The sequence below is a fragment of the Protomyctophum bolini genome (assembly GCF_963924005.1).
Source record: "Protomyctophum bolini genome assembly, chromosome: 11".
In the NCBI taxonomy this organism is placed as follows: Eukaryota; Metazoa; Chordata; class Actinopteri; order Myctophiformes; family Myctophidae; genus Protomyctophum; species Protomyctophum bolini.
In genome coordinates, this window is record NC_137872.1 from 28,883,890 (window position 1) to 28,899,963 (window position 16,074).

Here is a 16,074-nt window from a genome sequence, read left to right on the forward strand (position 1 = left end):
AGTATGCCGTACGATATGGGCTATAGCCCACGGTCCAAAATGATGAGAAACGAGGCTAACTTTTTTTTTTCAAAATTTCAAAAAACATGGGATATAACCCATCGTTTTTGTCATTTCGTCATTTTTTTCAAATCCTCAAAAATGATGAAAAACGGCGCGCTATAGTATGCCGTACGATATGGGCTATAGCCCACGGTCCAAAATGATGAGAAACGAGGCTAACTTTTTTTTTCAAAATTTCAAAAAACATGGGCTATAACCCATCGTTTTTGTCATTTCGTCATTTTTTTCAAATCCTCAAAAATGATGAAAAACGGCGCGCTATAGTATGCCGTACGATATGGGCTATAGCCCACGGTCCAAAATGATGAGAAACGAGGCTAACTTTTTTTTTCAAAATTTCAAAAAACATGGGCTATAACCCATCGTTTTTGTCATTTCGTCATTTTTTTCAAATCCTCAAAAATGATGAAAAACGGTGCACTATAGTATGCCGTACGATATGGCCTATAGCCCACGGTCCAAAATGATGAGAAACGAGGCTAACTTTTTTTTTCAAAATTTCAAAAAACATGGGCTATAACCCATCGTTTTTGTCATTTCGTCATTTTTTTCAAATCCTCAAAAATGATGAAAAACGGCGCGCTATAGTATGCCGTACGATATGGGCTATAGCCCACGGTCCAAAATGATGAGAAACGAGGCTAACTTTTTTTTTCAAAATTTCAAAAAACATGGGCTATAACCCATCGTTTTTGTCATTTCGTCATTTTTTTCAAATCCTCAAAAATGATGAAAAACGGCGCGCTATAGTATGCCGTACGATATGGGCTATAGCCCATGGTCCAAAATGATGATAAACGAGGATAAGTTTTTTTTTCAAAATTTCAAAAAACATGGGCTATAACTGTCATGAACGGACTTTACCATGACAAGAATGGGAGACGACACACAGGAGTAAATGCCAAAAAAGTATAAGTATTTATTTTAAACTAGTCAAATAATTAGAAATCATACTTAACAGTTGAAAGTGGGGTGTGAGTCATCAGTGGGATCAGTAGTGTATTGCATGTGTGGATGTCTGAAAGTGTGGTGTATGTGTAAGTGCAGCAACTTAGATCAAAACAAACTTAAAGGAGCAAAAACCAGACATTGTTCCCTAGGCAGGAGAGAGAACCCAAATGGCCATGACCAGCCTGCTTAAATAGGGTGAGCCCAATTGGAGTCAGGTGTGCCTCCTCATCTGGGCACACCCCTGCAGGCTGGTCCCCTCCTCCTGCACATGAACAGAGAAACAACATTAACAGCAGACACAAACAGGATGGGTCATCACAATAACCCATCGTTTTTTTCATTTTTTCATTTTTGTCAAATCATCAAAAATGATGAAAAACGAGTTGAACCCCGTTCCGGTAAACCAGATGTACCAGTACCAGTGCCTTAGCTTTTGTGTATTCAACTATTTGGGTAACACTCACTTTATCCTCTAATTCATGGGCCTGGATTTTTTTTCTCCAAAAATTCAAAAAACGATGGGCTATAACCCATCGTTTTTTAATTTTTTTAATTTCTTTTCAAATCCTCAAAAATGATGAAAAACGGCGTGCTATAGTATGCCGTATGTGCTATAGTATGCCGTACGATATAGCTATAGCCCATGGTCCAAAATGATGAGAAACGAGGATAACTTTTTTTTTCAAAATTTAAAAAAACATGGGCTATAACCCATCGTTTTTTTCATTTTTGTCAAATCATCAAAAATGATGAAAAACGGCGCGCTATAGTATGCCGTACGATATAGGTTATAGCCCATGTTTTTTGAAATTTTGAAAAAAAAGTTATCCTCGTTTCTCATCATTTTGGACCATGGGCTATAGCCCATATCGTACGGCATACTATAGCACATACGGCATACTATAGCACGCCGTTTTTCATCATTTTTGAGGATTTGAAAAAAAATTAAAAAAATTAAAAAACGATGGGTTATAGCCCATCGTTTTTTGAATTTTTGGAGAAAAAAAATCCAGGCCCATGAATTAGAGGATAAAGTGAGTGTTACCCAAATAGTTGAATACACAAAAGCTAAGGCACTGGTACTGGTACATCTGGTTTACCGGAACGGGGTTCAACTCCCTGCAGTGCCCTGCTCAATGTGTTGTATTTACCTGAAAAATTGCGGTGTTGCGGAGGATGAGAAACATTAGCAAATTGCGGAGTGTTTAAAAAAAGAAAAAATTGGCGGAGTATTAAGGAGTGTTGCGGAAAAAATGCGGAGTATTGCGGAGGAATTGCGGAGTGTTGCGGAGGAATTGCGGAGGAATTGCGGAGTATTGCGGAGTGTTGCGTAGTATTGCGGAGGAATGGTATGGTAGGCCTCATGCCTCAGGTCTACCATTCTGAAATGTAATGTAATAATATTTGGACTGCTGGACAGCTGTAGGCTCTCTTTACTCTTAAAAATAATAATATATATATATATATATATATATATATATATATATATAAAATAAAGAGAGCTGTAGGTTCTCTTTACTCTGCTGCTGCAGTTGGAAAAAAATGACAAATAAAGCAATCTTGAATAAGTCTAAATGTGAGAATAACTTAAAGGATGGGGATTTGCATGCACAGTGAAAAGTGTAAATAACAATAAAATATGTTTTTGCTAGTGCAAGGGCAGAGACGAGTAGGCCTATGCTATCATACACAGTAAGTGGCGTAGGGCTATCTTTTAATTTACATCAAGCAAGTTCTGCCCTCTAGTGGATTATGTTCAACATCACAACTCACATTTATCGTTTTTATTAGGCCTATATATTCTCAGTGTCCCTACTCCCTCCCTGCACAACTGCAGATAATCACACATTTGTTTTGATTTCTGTTAATTTGCAAGCAGGTTAGTAATTCACTTGAAGGGCAATTTCATCATTGCTGATGAATATTATGAATCCATATTCATAATGTCATGCAGCAGCTCCTAACACTAGGCTATTAGGCTATATTTGTTGAAATGTCTTTTTTATTTATGTACTGTATTGTATGGTGTATTTGTACTGTAGTGATGTATAATTTTGACGCATGTGCAGTGTACACTGTATAGTGTATAGTATGATGTGATGTTAAACCATGTATAGTATGAACTTTTTACATATAGCACCATAAAAGACAGGCAAACACCATAGATAACAGAGAAGATGACAGCTGGAACAGCACTATATATGAAGCAGCATGAGAATGAGGCACCATAGAAGCCCGGGGAGCACCTGCACTATATTAGGAAGCACCATAGGCCTCACTCACACCTTTACAACAGACTGATGTATGCTTGTTGTATGAGATGTATAGCTGATGCAAGCTCGCAATGCATTTCCAATGGGAGTCACATGGTTTGACACAACATTTGTGTTGTGTGAGGGGAGCAGTCGAAACACAGCCGAAAGCCATACAACACAAATGTTGTGTCAAACCATGACCGTGACTCCCATTGGAAATACATTGGGGCAAGATGTATCACACCCATTGTATACAAAAAGCATACACACGTATGTTACATACATGCATACATGCATACGTCTGTTGCGAAGGTGTGAGTGAGGCCATAGACAGTGGTGGAAAAAGTACTCAAATGTTTTACTTAAGTAAATGTATAAATACTGCAATGTAGATCATTGTACTCCGTTACAAGTAGAAGTCCCGTATTCAAAAGTGACGGCATCAGAATGTATTTAAAGTACTAAAAGTAAAAGTAGGCATGTTGCAGAATAGCAGATGCACAATCTCACAATGCGTTGCACAACTAGTAGTAACTAAAGTTTTCAAATAATTGTAGTTGTAAAAGTAACACAATTTGGCTCTGAGATGTAGTGGAGTAGAAGTAAAAGTATTAGAAATTGGAAATACTCAAGTTCAGGACTTGAGTAAATGTAGGCTACTTAGTTACTTTACACCAATGACCATAGATGACACAGAGAAGCACGTACTATAGGTATAGCCTTGGCCTGGGACTGGAACTGATTCATTTTTGATTAATTAATTTCAGAAACAATAACACGGTTAAAAGGAATTAACACATTTTAGTCACGCTTAGACTTTGCACCACGGAACACCAAACCTGTCATACACGCAATGGGAGAAGAAGATGATCAGTCCGCGTTGCTTGGCCCAATGGATCGGAAATTTATAAAAATGTTTTAAAAAAACACAACTCATTGATCGAGTAAAAAGACCATGTACAATAGTCATAGTGTGTTGTAGAAAATAGCAGATCTACAAGCTCATAGCGCGAGTGTCGAGCCACCGAGTGGCGCGCTACAAGCTTGTATAGGTCTGCTATTTTTGAATTTTTTTGAAGATTTGTTTTTAATTTTGAGGTCAGGCCTAAATGGGTTAAAGTTTAACCGTTAAACCATGAAAAAGGGTCATTCCATAACAGAATGACGTTGTAAGAAACCATGTAAGAAAGTCATACTATATGGGCATCATCTAAACAGGTAATACCAATATGGCCTATTTTTGATGACATAGTAAAGCTTGGCCTACTTTTACAACATGGCTCTTTAGGATTAAACGAGCTGGGAATAAATGGGTCTGTGTGTTTGCCTGTCCAGAGATAATCTTGCACACCGCTGGCCCGATCAGCAAAATGTCTTACTTTGGAAAGTATTAAAGTGGAAGTGGAAGGTGACATTTTGGAAGTGGAACAAAACATGAACACTGTGGTCGAAAGTAACTGAAGTACATTTACTCAAGTGTTGTACTTACTGTAATTAAAGGTGTTTGTACTTTACTCGAGTATTTCCAATTTTCAATACTTTTACTTCTACTCCACTATATCTCAGAGGTTAATATTGTAGCTACTTTTACTCTACTACAATTAATTGAAGACTTTAGTTTACTTCGTAAGTTTTGATTATTACAAAACATACATGAACTACTTCAGCCCTATACTTAAGCAATTAGAAAATAGCTGATCTACAGGCTAACAAGTCACAATGTGTCGCTCACATCATGTACAAAATCACATATTAGCATGCTATTTAGTATGCCAAATAGTTAGTTGATACTAACTATAGGCTAAAATACTGTGTGTAGTATGCGTACGTTAGTATGTTGTTTTGGACACCAATATGGTCTCCTTGCACAATATACCAAATGTCCCCTGAATCGTGGTTACACCACCTTGCCTATTCAGTTACGCACGCACGCGCACACAGATTTGTTTTCCAAGGAAACACTGCTGTGAACATAGACTTTATTCATTTCATATAAAAACAACAAAAAATACTTTCAGAACTTTGAACAGGTGCTTTTTAAAATCTTCACAGGGATTAGACCCAAACCCCACCAACCCTTCCCACACACGTACTTCAACAAAAGTAATCTCACTGGGAATCTACTGTAGCCTACCAGGGCTGAATACGTCCATAGAAGACAGTTCTACCTCATCATAACGTGCATCCTTCCAGCTGACAACTGCAAAATAAGTAGGAAAGGCTTGTACAGTAAGCCACCAGCAGAGGACAGGGTGAGCCTAGGACATGTCACACTGCCCTGCACCTCAACTCCTCCCACCCTTCTCTCTGCCAAAACCCCCATTCCTCATATGTGCATAACACCCCCTCTCTCTCTCTCTCTCTCTCTCTCTCTTCCTTTTCTCCTTGTAGTGTTTTTCCCCCCCTTCCTAACCCCCACCGGCCCTGAGCCCTCCTTCTCTCTGATTGGTTCCAGACGTGCCACTGAGCTCTTCTTGCCGACTCAACATTCCACAGCTGGAGGCTGCACACACACACACACACACACACACACACACAAACACACGCACACACACACACACACACACACACGCCTATATGTCCCCCTCTCTCATTCCTCCTTTTTCCATAGAGACATACCTATGTGCCATCGTACAATGGTGTCGTGCAGAGAAAGCAGCCGATTTGCAAGCATCGCCACTGTGTTGTGAGCTTGTAGAACTATCTTCTGTGCCCGACACCGCTGTACGATGAAGTATTAAGCAAGCTTCAGTGAAACAGCGTCAGACTGAAGGCATTTCTCTGAGGAGTACAGAAATTCACTCACAAGCAGGAACGTTTGGATGAGGAATGTATGAGGAAGGTACGGAGAGAAGAAAAAAATAACTTTTCCCCTCTAAAATCCAGTTACTATTCTGCCTGTATTCAACATAGTCAAAATCCTGAATGACACACAAAGGTATAGCCTATGTAGGTTTCTAATGAGAAAGAGTGAATTTACTTTTAAGGTTGTTTAAGATTCTTTCAAAATTCTCACAGCACTATTTCCTTCATTCACAAGAAGGATGTTTTCCTTTGCAAGGCAGTGAGTATGCTAGTTGCACTGTTGGCAAAATAGGTCAAATAAGAGGGTGAATTTTCACATAGGCTATCTTTACCAGTCAAAACTTAACAAAATCCTGAATCATAAAAAGTACCATTAATAATGCGTACAGACAAGTGAATGACATTATAAATTTGTTGAAACAGCCGTAAATCATGGTAACAAGTGCCAAAAACAAACATTCAGAGTTCAATGCATATAAACACGCAGACAAATGTTCAGTAAAAATGCTGAATCGATGGTATCAAACTTTGAAATCACGGAAGCGACACACACTGTAGAGTACCTTGTTAATGATGTCTATGGACAAGAGAATAATTTACCCGAAATAATGTTTAAACAGCTCAAAATAACTGAAAATGCAATTGTATATTTAACAACTGTGCTGTTACTGTATGTGCGGAAATGTAGTGTATTGCCGTACTTTGTCACTGTGGTCCTTGGGACATCTTCTGAGTCCCTGTCACCTTCCACACATTCACATTTGGACTTCATCCTCTTCTGGTTCTAGCACAGCTGGTGCTGACGTGTCAGATCAGAGAGGGGTGAGGCAGACTCACAAAGGGCTATAAGTGTATGCATCGTCATCAACAGTCCTCTACAGCTGCACAGATAAAGAAGGCAAATTAATCCATATCAATAAAAATGAACAAAATGAACAGAAGTTCATTTCCGGGGAAAGAAATACTGTCACGGTGCAAAATAAAAATAAAGAATACGTTTGGTTCGGTGAGTGGATAATTTATGACAGAAGAATGGCTTCGGTTAAAATGTGTTATTTTGTATTATGACTTTTCTGATATCTGCTTTAAATACAAATAAGAAAAGAAATGGGATGGTGACGCTACACCATACGAAAAATGGACGTTGGCACATCAGCAGACAGCTGGGACACCTTTCAACACGCAATTCAATAATGAACTCTTCCAGCTGCTCCCCGCAGAGCTTCCATTACATCCATGAATAGGCTTCATGGAGCCCTTTTCGGAAAAGTCTGTCTTTAAGGGAATGGATCTGTTGTTGAGTCTTGGCGTGCACAGATTGTGACGGTGGGGACTCACTGACAGCCACTGTGCTCTACACAGCCCTTCAGCATTTACAAATATTTTTCTTTTTCATAAAAAGGGATAAAAATAAAAGCTAAAAGTCACAATCTGAGTCAGCACACTGAAATCAGTCTCTTTTGGGGCCAGGCTTGTCCCAGGTCAGTCCTGGGTGGCTATGCTACTCTTGTTGCTCATTCAGCTCCATGTCGGACACCAGGATGTTTTTCTCTGCCTGCTCAGCTGGGTTGGAGTTACTGCGGCTATAGCGGGCCCCCTCATAAGACCCCCGGGACCCGACACCTCGCCGGCGGTACAGGTAGATCACTGCCACAATCAACATCAACAGAAGCAGCGCTGTCACCGCGATCACAATCAGAGTGGGAAGGTGGTTTGGGTCCCCTGGGTAAAGACAGAATGAGGTTTAGGATTGGTACAGTAAACAGGTTTAGGATTGGTACAGTAAACATATCCCATTCCATGATGCCAACACATTACTAGTGAGCAGAGTATAGTAACAGCAACTTACCAGTTACTGCTGAAATATCAGCACCTGAAAGAAGAAAACAAATGATTAGTATAAGACACTAAGACAGACATGTATATAATTTGAGACTTCTTCTGAATTCATATAAACATGCAAATAATCCTTGCAATTGTTGATGGTGCTATCAAGACCCGGGCCTACTTCAAAATCGCAATTTAACCTCATACACAAATGAAGCCTTGCTTTGCAGGGCATGCATTTGAACACACTAATGAATAATGCAACATTCAGGCTTGCTTACTGCGCGGCCGTTTGCATATGACCCCGTGTGTGCGGTTCTTGCAGGAGCCCGGCTTCCACAGACCAGTGTTGCTCTGGATCCAGAAGCAGGTATTGGCAGAAAGCATGCTGCTCAGGATGTCGTCCTGCACCTCCCAGTTGGTGTACGACATCTCTGTGCTCTCACTCCACACCAGATTGCTACCTACAGGACAGTACAGGATACCCAGTTTTTAGTTGTGTTACTTTGTGACTGTTGTTTTGTTAGTTATTTTCTTATTGTGCAGAGTGCAGACACACATGCAACACAGGACTCCAACTGGATTCTAGCTGTACTCGAGCTGCACTCCCAAGTCCTAATTGGATAACCACTAGCCACAGACTCACTAGTCTCACAATAGCCAGACAATTAGAAAGATATCTAATGTCTCGAGCACAACTATTACAAAGTTGTTAAGGACTGCTACCTGAGACAAAAAAATATATATATGCGTGACAGACAGGCCTCCTTAGATCAACCACTGGCCGACGATGGACTTCCGGTCAGTCCAGCCAAAACCTGGACATGCTGACTTGTGATTAAAATCTCCTGTTGCTGGAAGTAATGGCGTAAGATGGTGGGTCTGACCACATGAGACTACAGACTCACTCAGTGAATATCAAGGCTCCGTTCAGTCAGAATGGTTTGTCAGGTGGAATGGTTTAAGTCGATTTGAAATGAAATGTTGTCTGAAGTGTCCTGTACCTTTTAAGGATATGCCCAGCCAAGCTCCATGTGCTTGTTCCGCATAGCTCTGAACGTGTTCCCATATAAATCCATTCTCCGTCTCATCCAAGACAGAGAGAAGTTCTGCCCCAACTAGAAAGGAGAAAGAGACAAAGTGAAAAGTGGGGAGAGACAGAAAGAGAAAGGGGGGTCAGGGGATACAAAAACAGTAAAATTAGGCCATTGGATGGTGAGTTTAGTCAAATCCATTGACACAGTACAAACCAATTCCTCCTTACAGTGTATGGAGGAATAATGACAATACACTCCAAAGTGATCTTAATGAAACAAGTCTAAATTTAGATATATTGATGTGATTGTTGTCTATGGCAGAGTTGGTCGAAAAGTGCTGCACTGGGTCATGTACCATTACAGCAGTAGTGTATATTTTGCCAGGGCCCAAGTAAGAGAAGATTATTCATATACTTTTAGTATTTTAAAAGAATGTCCACATTGTTTAAAGAAAATAGACTAGAATAGATTAGCTATTTTGAATAAAAAACTGAGTTAAAGTCGTTCAACTGATTATGATGCTACAGTATATTAAGATTTTTTTCTGGGGACACCCCAGTAACCCCATCCCACCCCCACCCCCCAAGGGCCGCACCTTGAAAAACAGTGCTGTACAGTGAAATGAGCTACAAATGTGGGGAGAGAGACTGAATCGAGTGTGACTAGGTGAAGCAAAAACGACTAGGTTACCTTTCCTACAGGATGAGTGTGCATCCTGCTGCAGTTTGAGATTCTGTAGGTTAAAGGCATAGCAGTGGTTTCTGAACGGCACCCAGGACCAGTCACCCAGAGAGTGGGGACACTGTCCCGGGTAACTCCACTGGTGAACCGCAGGCTCTTCTGACAGGGGAGGATAGGACGTTGTTGTAACAATTGTTTATTTATTCTGTTAGACACGCAACCACACTTGCACAATATAATTTTGCTTGCTCACTCACTCACTCACTCACTCGCACGCACGCACGCACGCACGCACGCACGCACGCACGCACGCACGCACGCACGCACGCACGCACGCTCACTTGTCACTTACCTGAACCAATTTCACAGATAGCAGCCTCCAGTTTATCATCACAGGGTGTTGTAGTCCATTCTCCAGTAGTGGCCATGTGACCACATCCTGCCAGTAGATTGTGCTCGCCATCTTTCCAGTTAGAATATAAAACTTCTTCTTCCCCCAACCAGGTGAAGGTCCGCCCCTGAAAATCACACATATATGTAAAAAATCTTTCATCTTTTGTTCTGGTGCCACTGAAAGGTACACCCTATATGTTAATGACGTTTAGATGAAGATGTAGAACACTAAAAGATATTTTAGATTTTAGCAGTGAGCCCAGTGTCTCTGATGTCATCGACACTGGGCTCACTTCCTTCCTGGACTACAATTCCCATAACGATTTGATGCACTGCTCCTCCTTGTGAATAGGGGGAGAGCTGTCTTACTGAGACTACATGTAGTCCAAGGACTATTTAAATAGGACAGGAAGCTAAGACCGTACGGTGGTCTCCATGTTGCTCCCTGGAAGGAAAGAAACATGCGCAATTAAGACCAAGGAAGCTGAACGTGGAAGTGTTGGCTGCATATAGCCCATTGAGCATGTTTCTTTCCTTCCAGGGAGCAACATGGAGTCCATCGTACGGTCTTCGCTTCCTAACCTTATTTAATTAACCTTGATGTAGTCCAGGAAGTAAGTGAGCCCAGTGTCGATGACATCAGAGACACTGGGTTCACTGCTAAAATCTAAAATATCTAACCCCAGGAAAGTGTTCGAAATCTTCTAAACGTCATTAACATATATTTTTTGGCAAAAAGTTTCCCTTTAACCACTCAAGCCCCATATAATTAGTCATCCAACAAATATCTAAAATAGCTGATCTTCAAGCTCTCATGTATCGCTTGGCGACACGTTGTGAGCTTGAATATCAGCAATTTTTGCGAAATGTTTGCTTATTCTCACCTTAATGCTCACCTATTTATATTTTTGCCTATATATGATATGCGTACCCAGTATATGCGTACACTGTATACTGCATGGCACTTGGGTGGCGCAGTGGTAAAGTAGCTGCCCACCACCACAGAGTCTGGGGGTTCGAATCCACCGTGGTGCATCCGGCTTTGTCTAGTGTCTATATGAACACAATTGGCCGTGTGTTCAGGGGAGGGTGATATTTGTCACAACAAGTTACTCCTACAGTCTGGGCGTGAGGAGCATATAAAAAAATAGATGCCTCATTGGCCGCTGCAGTTCATTGGAGCGACGTGTATCGACGTGAAGGTGGAAGTGCGCCGGAAGTGCAACAGTCCTACAGTCATGAGTCCGACACCCTACCCTATGTCTATGGTGAGGAGCAGGGGCTCCTCACTGGCAGGTGAGTCAGTAGGAGATACAACGCAGTGTCAACACAGAAATGTGTGTGGGCAGGAATGAATTGGCATAACGGCTAAATTGTGGAGAAAAGGGGGCTAAAAAGAAGTCTGCCCAAGTTAGGGACTCTGCAGAGTTAATATCGTTAAGTATAATGTAAGATGAAAGAGATTCAAATATGATCTCACCCCATAGTTGTACAGTGCAATCCAGGCAGAGCGGTGTAAGCTGTTCATCAGCAGGGTCAGGTAGCCCTGCTGGTATGGATCCTTCACCGTGGCCAGGGTCCCATTAAGAGATTCACACAGGTGGATCGCCCCCGTCCAGTCCAGACGCTTCTGTACCACACGGTACGTCACTCTACCCAACTCCACGGGCGTGGAGAGGGAGGGGGGAATGAGGGCGGGGGCTGGGGGGAACGCTGAGTCTGAACAAACAGGACAATTAGACACAGGGAGACGAGTTAATCCCCTCTAGTCTACCTGGACAGGTTTGTATATGTTCTGAGCTGTTGTAGCAGGAATTACGTCTGTGATAAGATTTGAAATCTCTTGTCGAGTTTAAATGTCAAATGATAGTCTGAAGTAAAAAGAAGAAAAGAAAAAGGTTATTGAAACAGCTAGAGCTGACTTAAAGTCTAATGACACTTACAGTAGGTAGAGATTGAGCTTGCCGTGATGTAGGTCTAAATATTGGCAAGATATCGCTCTGTTGATCCATTGATTAGAAATTGAAATTGAAAAATTCAAATCTTTGAAAAATAGTCTCCTCATTGACTTGCATAAATTGCACAGTGAAACAGCTCCGTCACTCTTTTAGCAAATAAAAGTACTAAAACAATGAAGATTCTTATGTCACCACAAAACTTTTTCTTTCAACTTCCTATTGATTTTACTTTTTGAAGAGCCGGATTCCGATGGGTCTTCTTCCTAATACAAATATCAAAATCAACATTTTCTTTTAAAAGAAAATGCCATACTTTGTCTTATTATTATATTTTTTTTGTATAATATTTTGAATTGTCAATTTCTAATTAAAGGAGCAACGGCTTTCACCAATATTTGGAGTTATATCACAGCATATAGGTGATATATACACAACCGAAACCACTCTGCGCTTTATGTCTAGAAAATTGAGAAACAATTACTAACTTGTGCAGTTGGATAAAATAACTGTAAAAAATAAAATAAAATCACCTTGTTTCCTCTGACAGATAAAACCATGTTTCTCCATTTCGCAGGGACGAGAAGCCCACCTGCCGGTATTCTTCTGTGGGTTCCCGTGAACCATCACCACACAGTTCCCCTGCACAGTGACAGTGAGCCATCAGATCAGGACATGGGCGACACGAGCGCAATTCAACACACTTAACTACACCAACTCTAACCACCTACCAATTACAGTTACAAAATTTGTCGAAGCGAGCAGATCTACAAGTAAAGCCTGCAACAAGTGGGCATTCGCGTTCGTTGTGAACTTACAGATCGTCTATTTTTGCCGGAGATTCAGTGTAGAGGGAAATACTAGACGTCCTATAGAGGTGTGACATCATCATCAAACCCGGAATTTATGCTGGAATGCCTACTGAGTACTGACTGGCAAAAAACTACTTTCTGGCGTTGACAACCCATGCATCCAAACAGAAAAGACCTATCTGATTGCATTAAACAACGTTAAACAATGTTAAACTCACTTTGCATGTTGATTTGCCACTCGATGTGCCATTCACTTTAAGCATGCGCATACCCTCTATAGCAGTGGTTCCCAAAGTGGGGTCCGGGGACCCCCAGGGGTACCTGAGGGAGTTCCAGGGGGGACCCATCTATTTTGTTCATGTTCATAAAGTGCTAAAGTGTTTAAAGCAGTGGTTCTCAAACTTTTTCATGTCAAGGACCCCCAAATTGACACTACTTAGCCCGTGGACCCCCATTTGAAAAGATATGCCAGGGACCCCCATAAGAGAAGACGTACACATTTAGACGTCTACATTTAGACGTACACATTTAGCGTCTACATTTAGACGTACACATTTAGACGTCTACATTTAGACGTCTACATTTAGACGTCTGTATACATTTAGACGTCTACATTTAGACGTCTACATTTAAACGTCTACATTTAGACGTATACATTTATTTGTTATCCGTGTTGCGAGGATGAGGGGGTACCTGGAAAAATATCTACCCCAAAAGGGGTACCTGGTCCAAAAAAGTTTGGGAACCCCTGCTCTATAGTACAGAGCCCTGGCGGACTCTGATCAATTGTGTTTAAAGCACAATTACACTTTAGTAGAGGTTTGGGTTGTGTAGTTACCTTTGCCATGATATGCCATAATAACTCCAAATATTAGCATATCTTCAATAGTTGCTCCGTTGAGTAGAAATATATATTACCAAATCACTATTTTAGCAATTAGCACATAAACCAACACAAACAAAACCGATTCTGCCAATATATTTAATGTCATAAAACCTTTTACTTTATTTAATATTTTCTATTTTTTTTTTCTAGATCTGGATCCATGGATCCATTACATGTCTTCTTCCTAATTCAAATGGTAAGTTTGTGTTAAAAGAGAGCTGTTTCACTATGCAATGGAAAATCAAGGAGGAGAATATTATTGGAATATCAATATCTAATCACCAGAGCAACTATTGAAGACATCTCGCTGTTATTTGGAGTTCACGGCAAGATAACTACACACGCCAAACCTCTACCAAAGTGTCATTGCGCTTTAAAAGGTTAATGTGTGCTGCCAGAGAACAGTGTGTACCGGGTTCTTGTTGTGGTGAGGTCCGCTGTTGTCCAGAGGCTCTCCTGGAGCCCAGTTGGTATAGCTGAGCAGGCCAGGCTGGGCCCACTGGAAATGGCCTTTGGAGTCGGACGTCAGACCCACCCACAGGTCAACGCTGACATTGTACAGCAGAGTGGTGACAAAGGCTGTGTGTGACAACATTGATAATGATATCAGTACGTGAGTGTGTGTGTACGTGCGTGCCATGCTAATGTGTTCATCTGTGTACATACACGTGGTTTTAACCACATATGTGTGTGTGTGTGTGTGTGTGAGAGTGTGAGTGTGAGTGTGAGTGTGTGTGTGTGTGTGTGTGTGTGTGTGTGTGTGTGTGTGTGTGTGTGTGTGTGTGTGTGTGTGTGTGTGTGTGTGTGTGTGTGTGTGTGTATGTATGTATGTATGTACAGTGTGTATTTATGTATGTATGTATGAGTGTGTATGTGTGCAACTGTGCATGCTGACGTGTTCATGTGTGATTTTGTGTACTGTATGCGTGGCAAGTGTGATTCTGTGTGTGTGTGTGTGTGTGTGTGTGTGTGTGTGTGTGTGTGTGTGTGCGTGCGTTTATGTAGGCTGTAGTACCTTGCTCCAAATGATTGGGTACCACTGCCAGGACGCCTCCTTTTGTCTCACACATCAGCTTGGCTGCAGACCACGTAACCCTACTGGCTTCCTCCAGGCCATGAACTCTGAAACACTACGCACAACACACACACACACACACACACACACACATTTGGAATCATTGTGCTATTATAAGATAAGCTGGGATATGTTGTGGCACCGGCACGCAAATAAGCATAAAACCCCCTTAATTAATTAAAGGAGAATTCCATGCTAGAAGACTTTCTTACCTTTCTTTGTAGTCGTTACGTCCCCAGCAAAGAGGTCCAGGTGGGTTTTTTGTGCAAAAACTCCTTATTGGCTATTTCCCCTCCCATAAGCCCTCAATGAATTGCATTGAATTGAATGGGAATTGAATGGGGCTATGGGGTGTTCGCTTATTTCCATCGAAATAAGTAGTAAAGTGTGCCGCTTGGGATATTATTTACATTATGAAGAGAGGATATATACAAAAAAAAAAGTTTTGAGCGATGGAAATAAGCAAACACCCCATAGCCCCATTCAATTCATTTAGGGCTTATGGTAGGGGAAATAGCCAATAAGGAGGTTTTGCACAAAATAACACCTGGAACTCTTTGGTGGGGACGTAACAACTACAAATAAAGGTAAGAAAGCCTTCTAGCATGGAATTCTTCTTTCATTAAAGCCGAGAAAGCAACTGTGTCATTTTAGATTTTTGTGTTGGCCATTCAAAAATAGCAAATATACGTACAAGCTCAAAGCTGCAAACTTGTACATTTGAACATTTTTGAGAACTACTGGTTTAGAATTGGCCTCAGGTCTTGATTGGTTAAACCAGGAGGGCCTACCTTATGCAGGTAGGAGGACCAGCCAGGAGGACATCCTGATGGGGGCATGGGTGAGGACGGCGTCGGCGGAATAGTCCCCGTGACGTTCACTCTCTTACAGATGTACGGCAGGTCTGAGTGGCACTTCTGATCCGCCCAGTCCCCTATTACCGGAGTGAAACATTGTAGTATCTTCATATCAGGTGTGGTGGTATTTGGTGGCTTTCATACGACAAATTGCTAAGGTGACAAATAAAAAGGCAGGCTTTGGCTTCAGGCTCCCCTCCTACCTTTGCCGGCGGACGTGTAGACACATTTGCGATCTCGGCTGAGTGCGTGAGGCCTCCCCAGGGCCCAGGACACATAGTTGAGTACGGAGTGGTCCGACCAGCTGAAGCGGCCATCGTATGCATAGGTATGAAGTCCCAGCCACCAGTTGTCACCCTCTATCTTGGACATCTGCCATGGAGAGAGAGCTATGGACATTACTTCTGGCCCACAGCTACTAAGACATGTCAGTGTTTGGAGACAGTTGGCAAACTGTATGCAGGCCATGGGGTGAGT

The 16,074-nt window shown here is 41.6% G+C and overlaps 1 protein-coding gene across 1 annotated transcript in view; it reads right to left on the bottom strand.

The window, feature by feature from the left end:
* Nucleotides 1-5,227: 5,227 nt before the first annotated feature.
* The window catches only part of mrc2 (mannose receptor, C-type 2), a 31,506-nt gene continuing 20,659 nt past the window's right edge, over nt 5,228-16,074 (bottom strand). Inside the window, exons 18-29 of the mRNA XM_080776348.1 lie at nt 15,801-15,969; nt 15,532-15,674; nt 14,681-14,795; nt 14,078-14,244; nt 12,501-12,609; nt 11,493-11,731; nt 9,972-10,137; nt 9,629-9,778; nt 8,906-9,019; nt 8,183-8,365; nt 7,924-7,947; nt 5,228-7,796 (exon numbers count right to left, since the gene is read on the bottom strand). Coding sequence (XP_080632474.1) covers nt 7,576-7,796; nt 7,924-7,947; nt 8,183-8,365; nt 8,906-9,019; nt 9,629-9,778; nt 9,972-10,137; nt 11,493-11,731; nt 12,501-12,609; nt 14,078-14,244; nt 14,681-14,795; nt 15,532-15,674; nt 15,801-15,969 — 1,800 coding nt within the window. The 3' untranslated portion in view covers nt 5,228-7,575. The remainder of the gene's footprint in view (nt 7,797-7,923; nt 7,948-8,182; nt 8,366-8,905; nt 9,020-9,628; nt 9,779-9,971; nt 10,138-11,492; nt 11,732-12,500; nt 12,610-14,077; nt 14,245-14,680; nt 14,796-15,531; nt 15,675-15,800; nt 15,970-16,074) is intronic.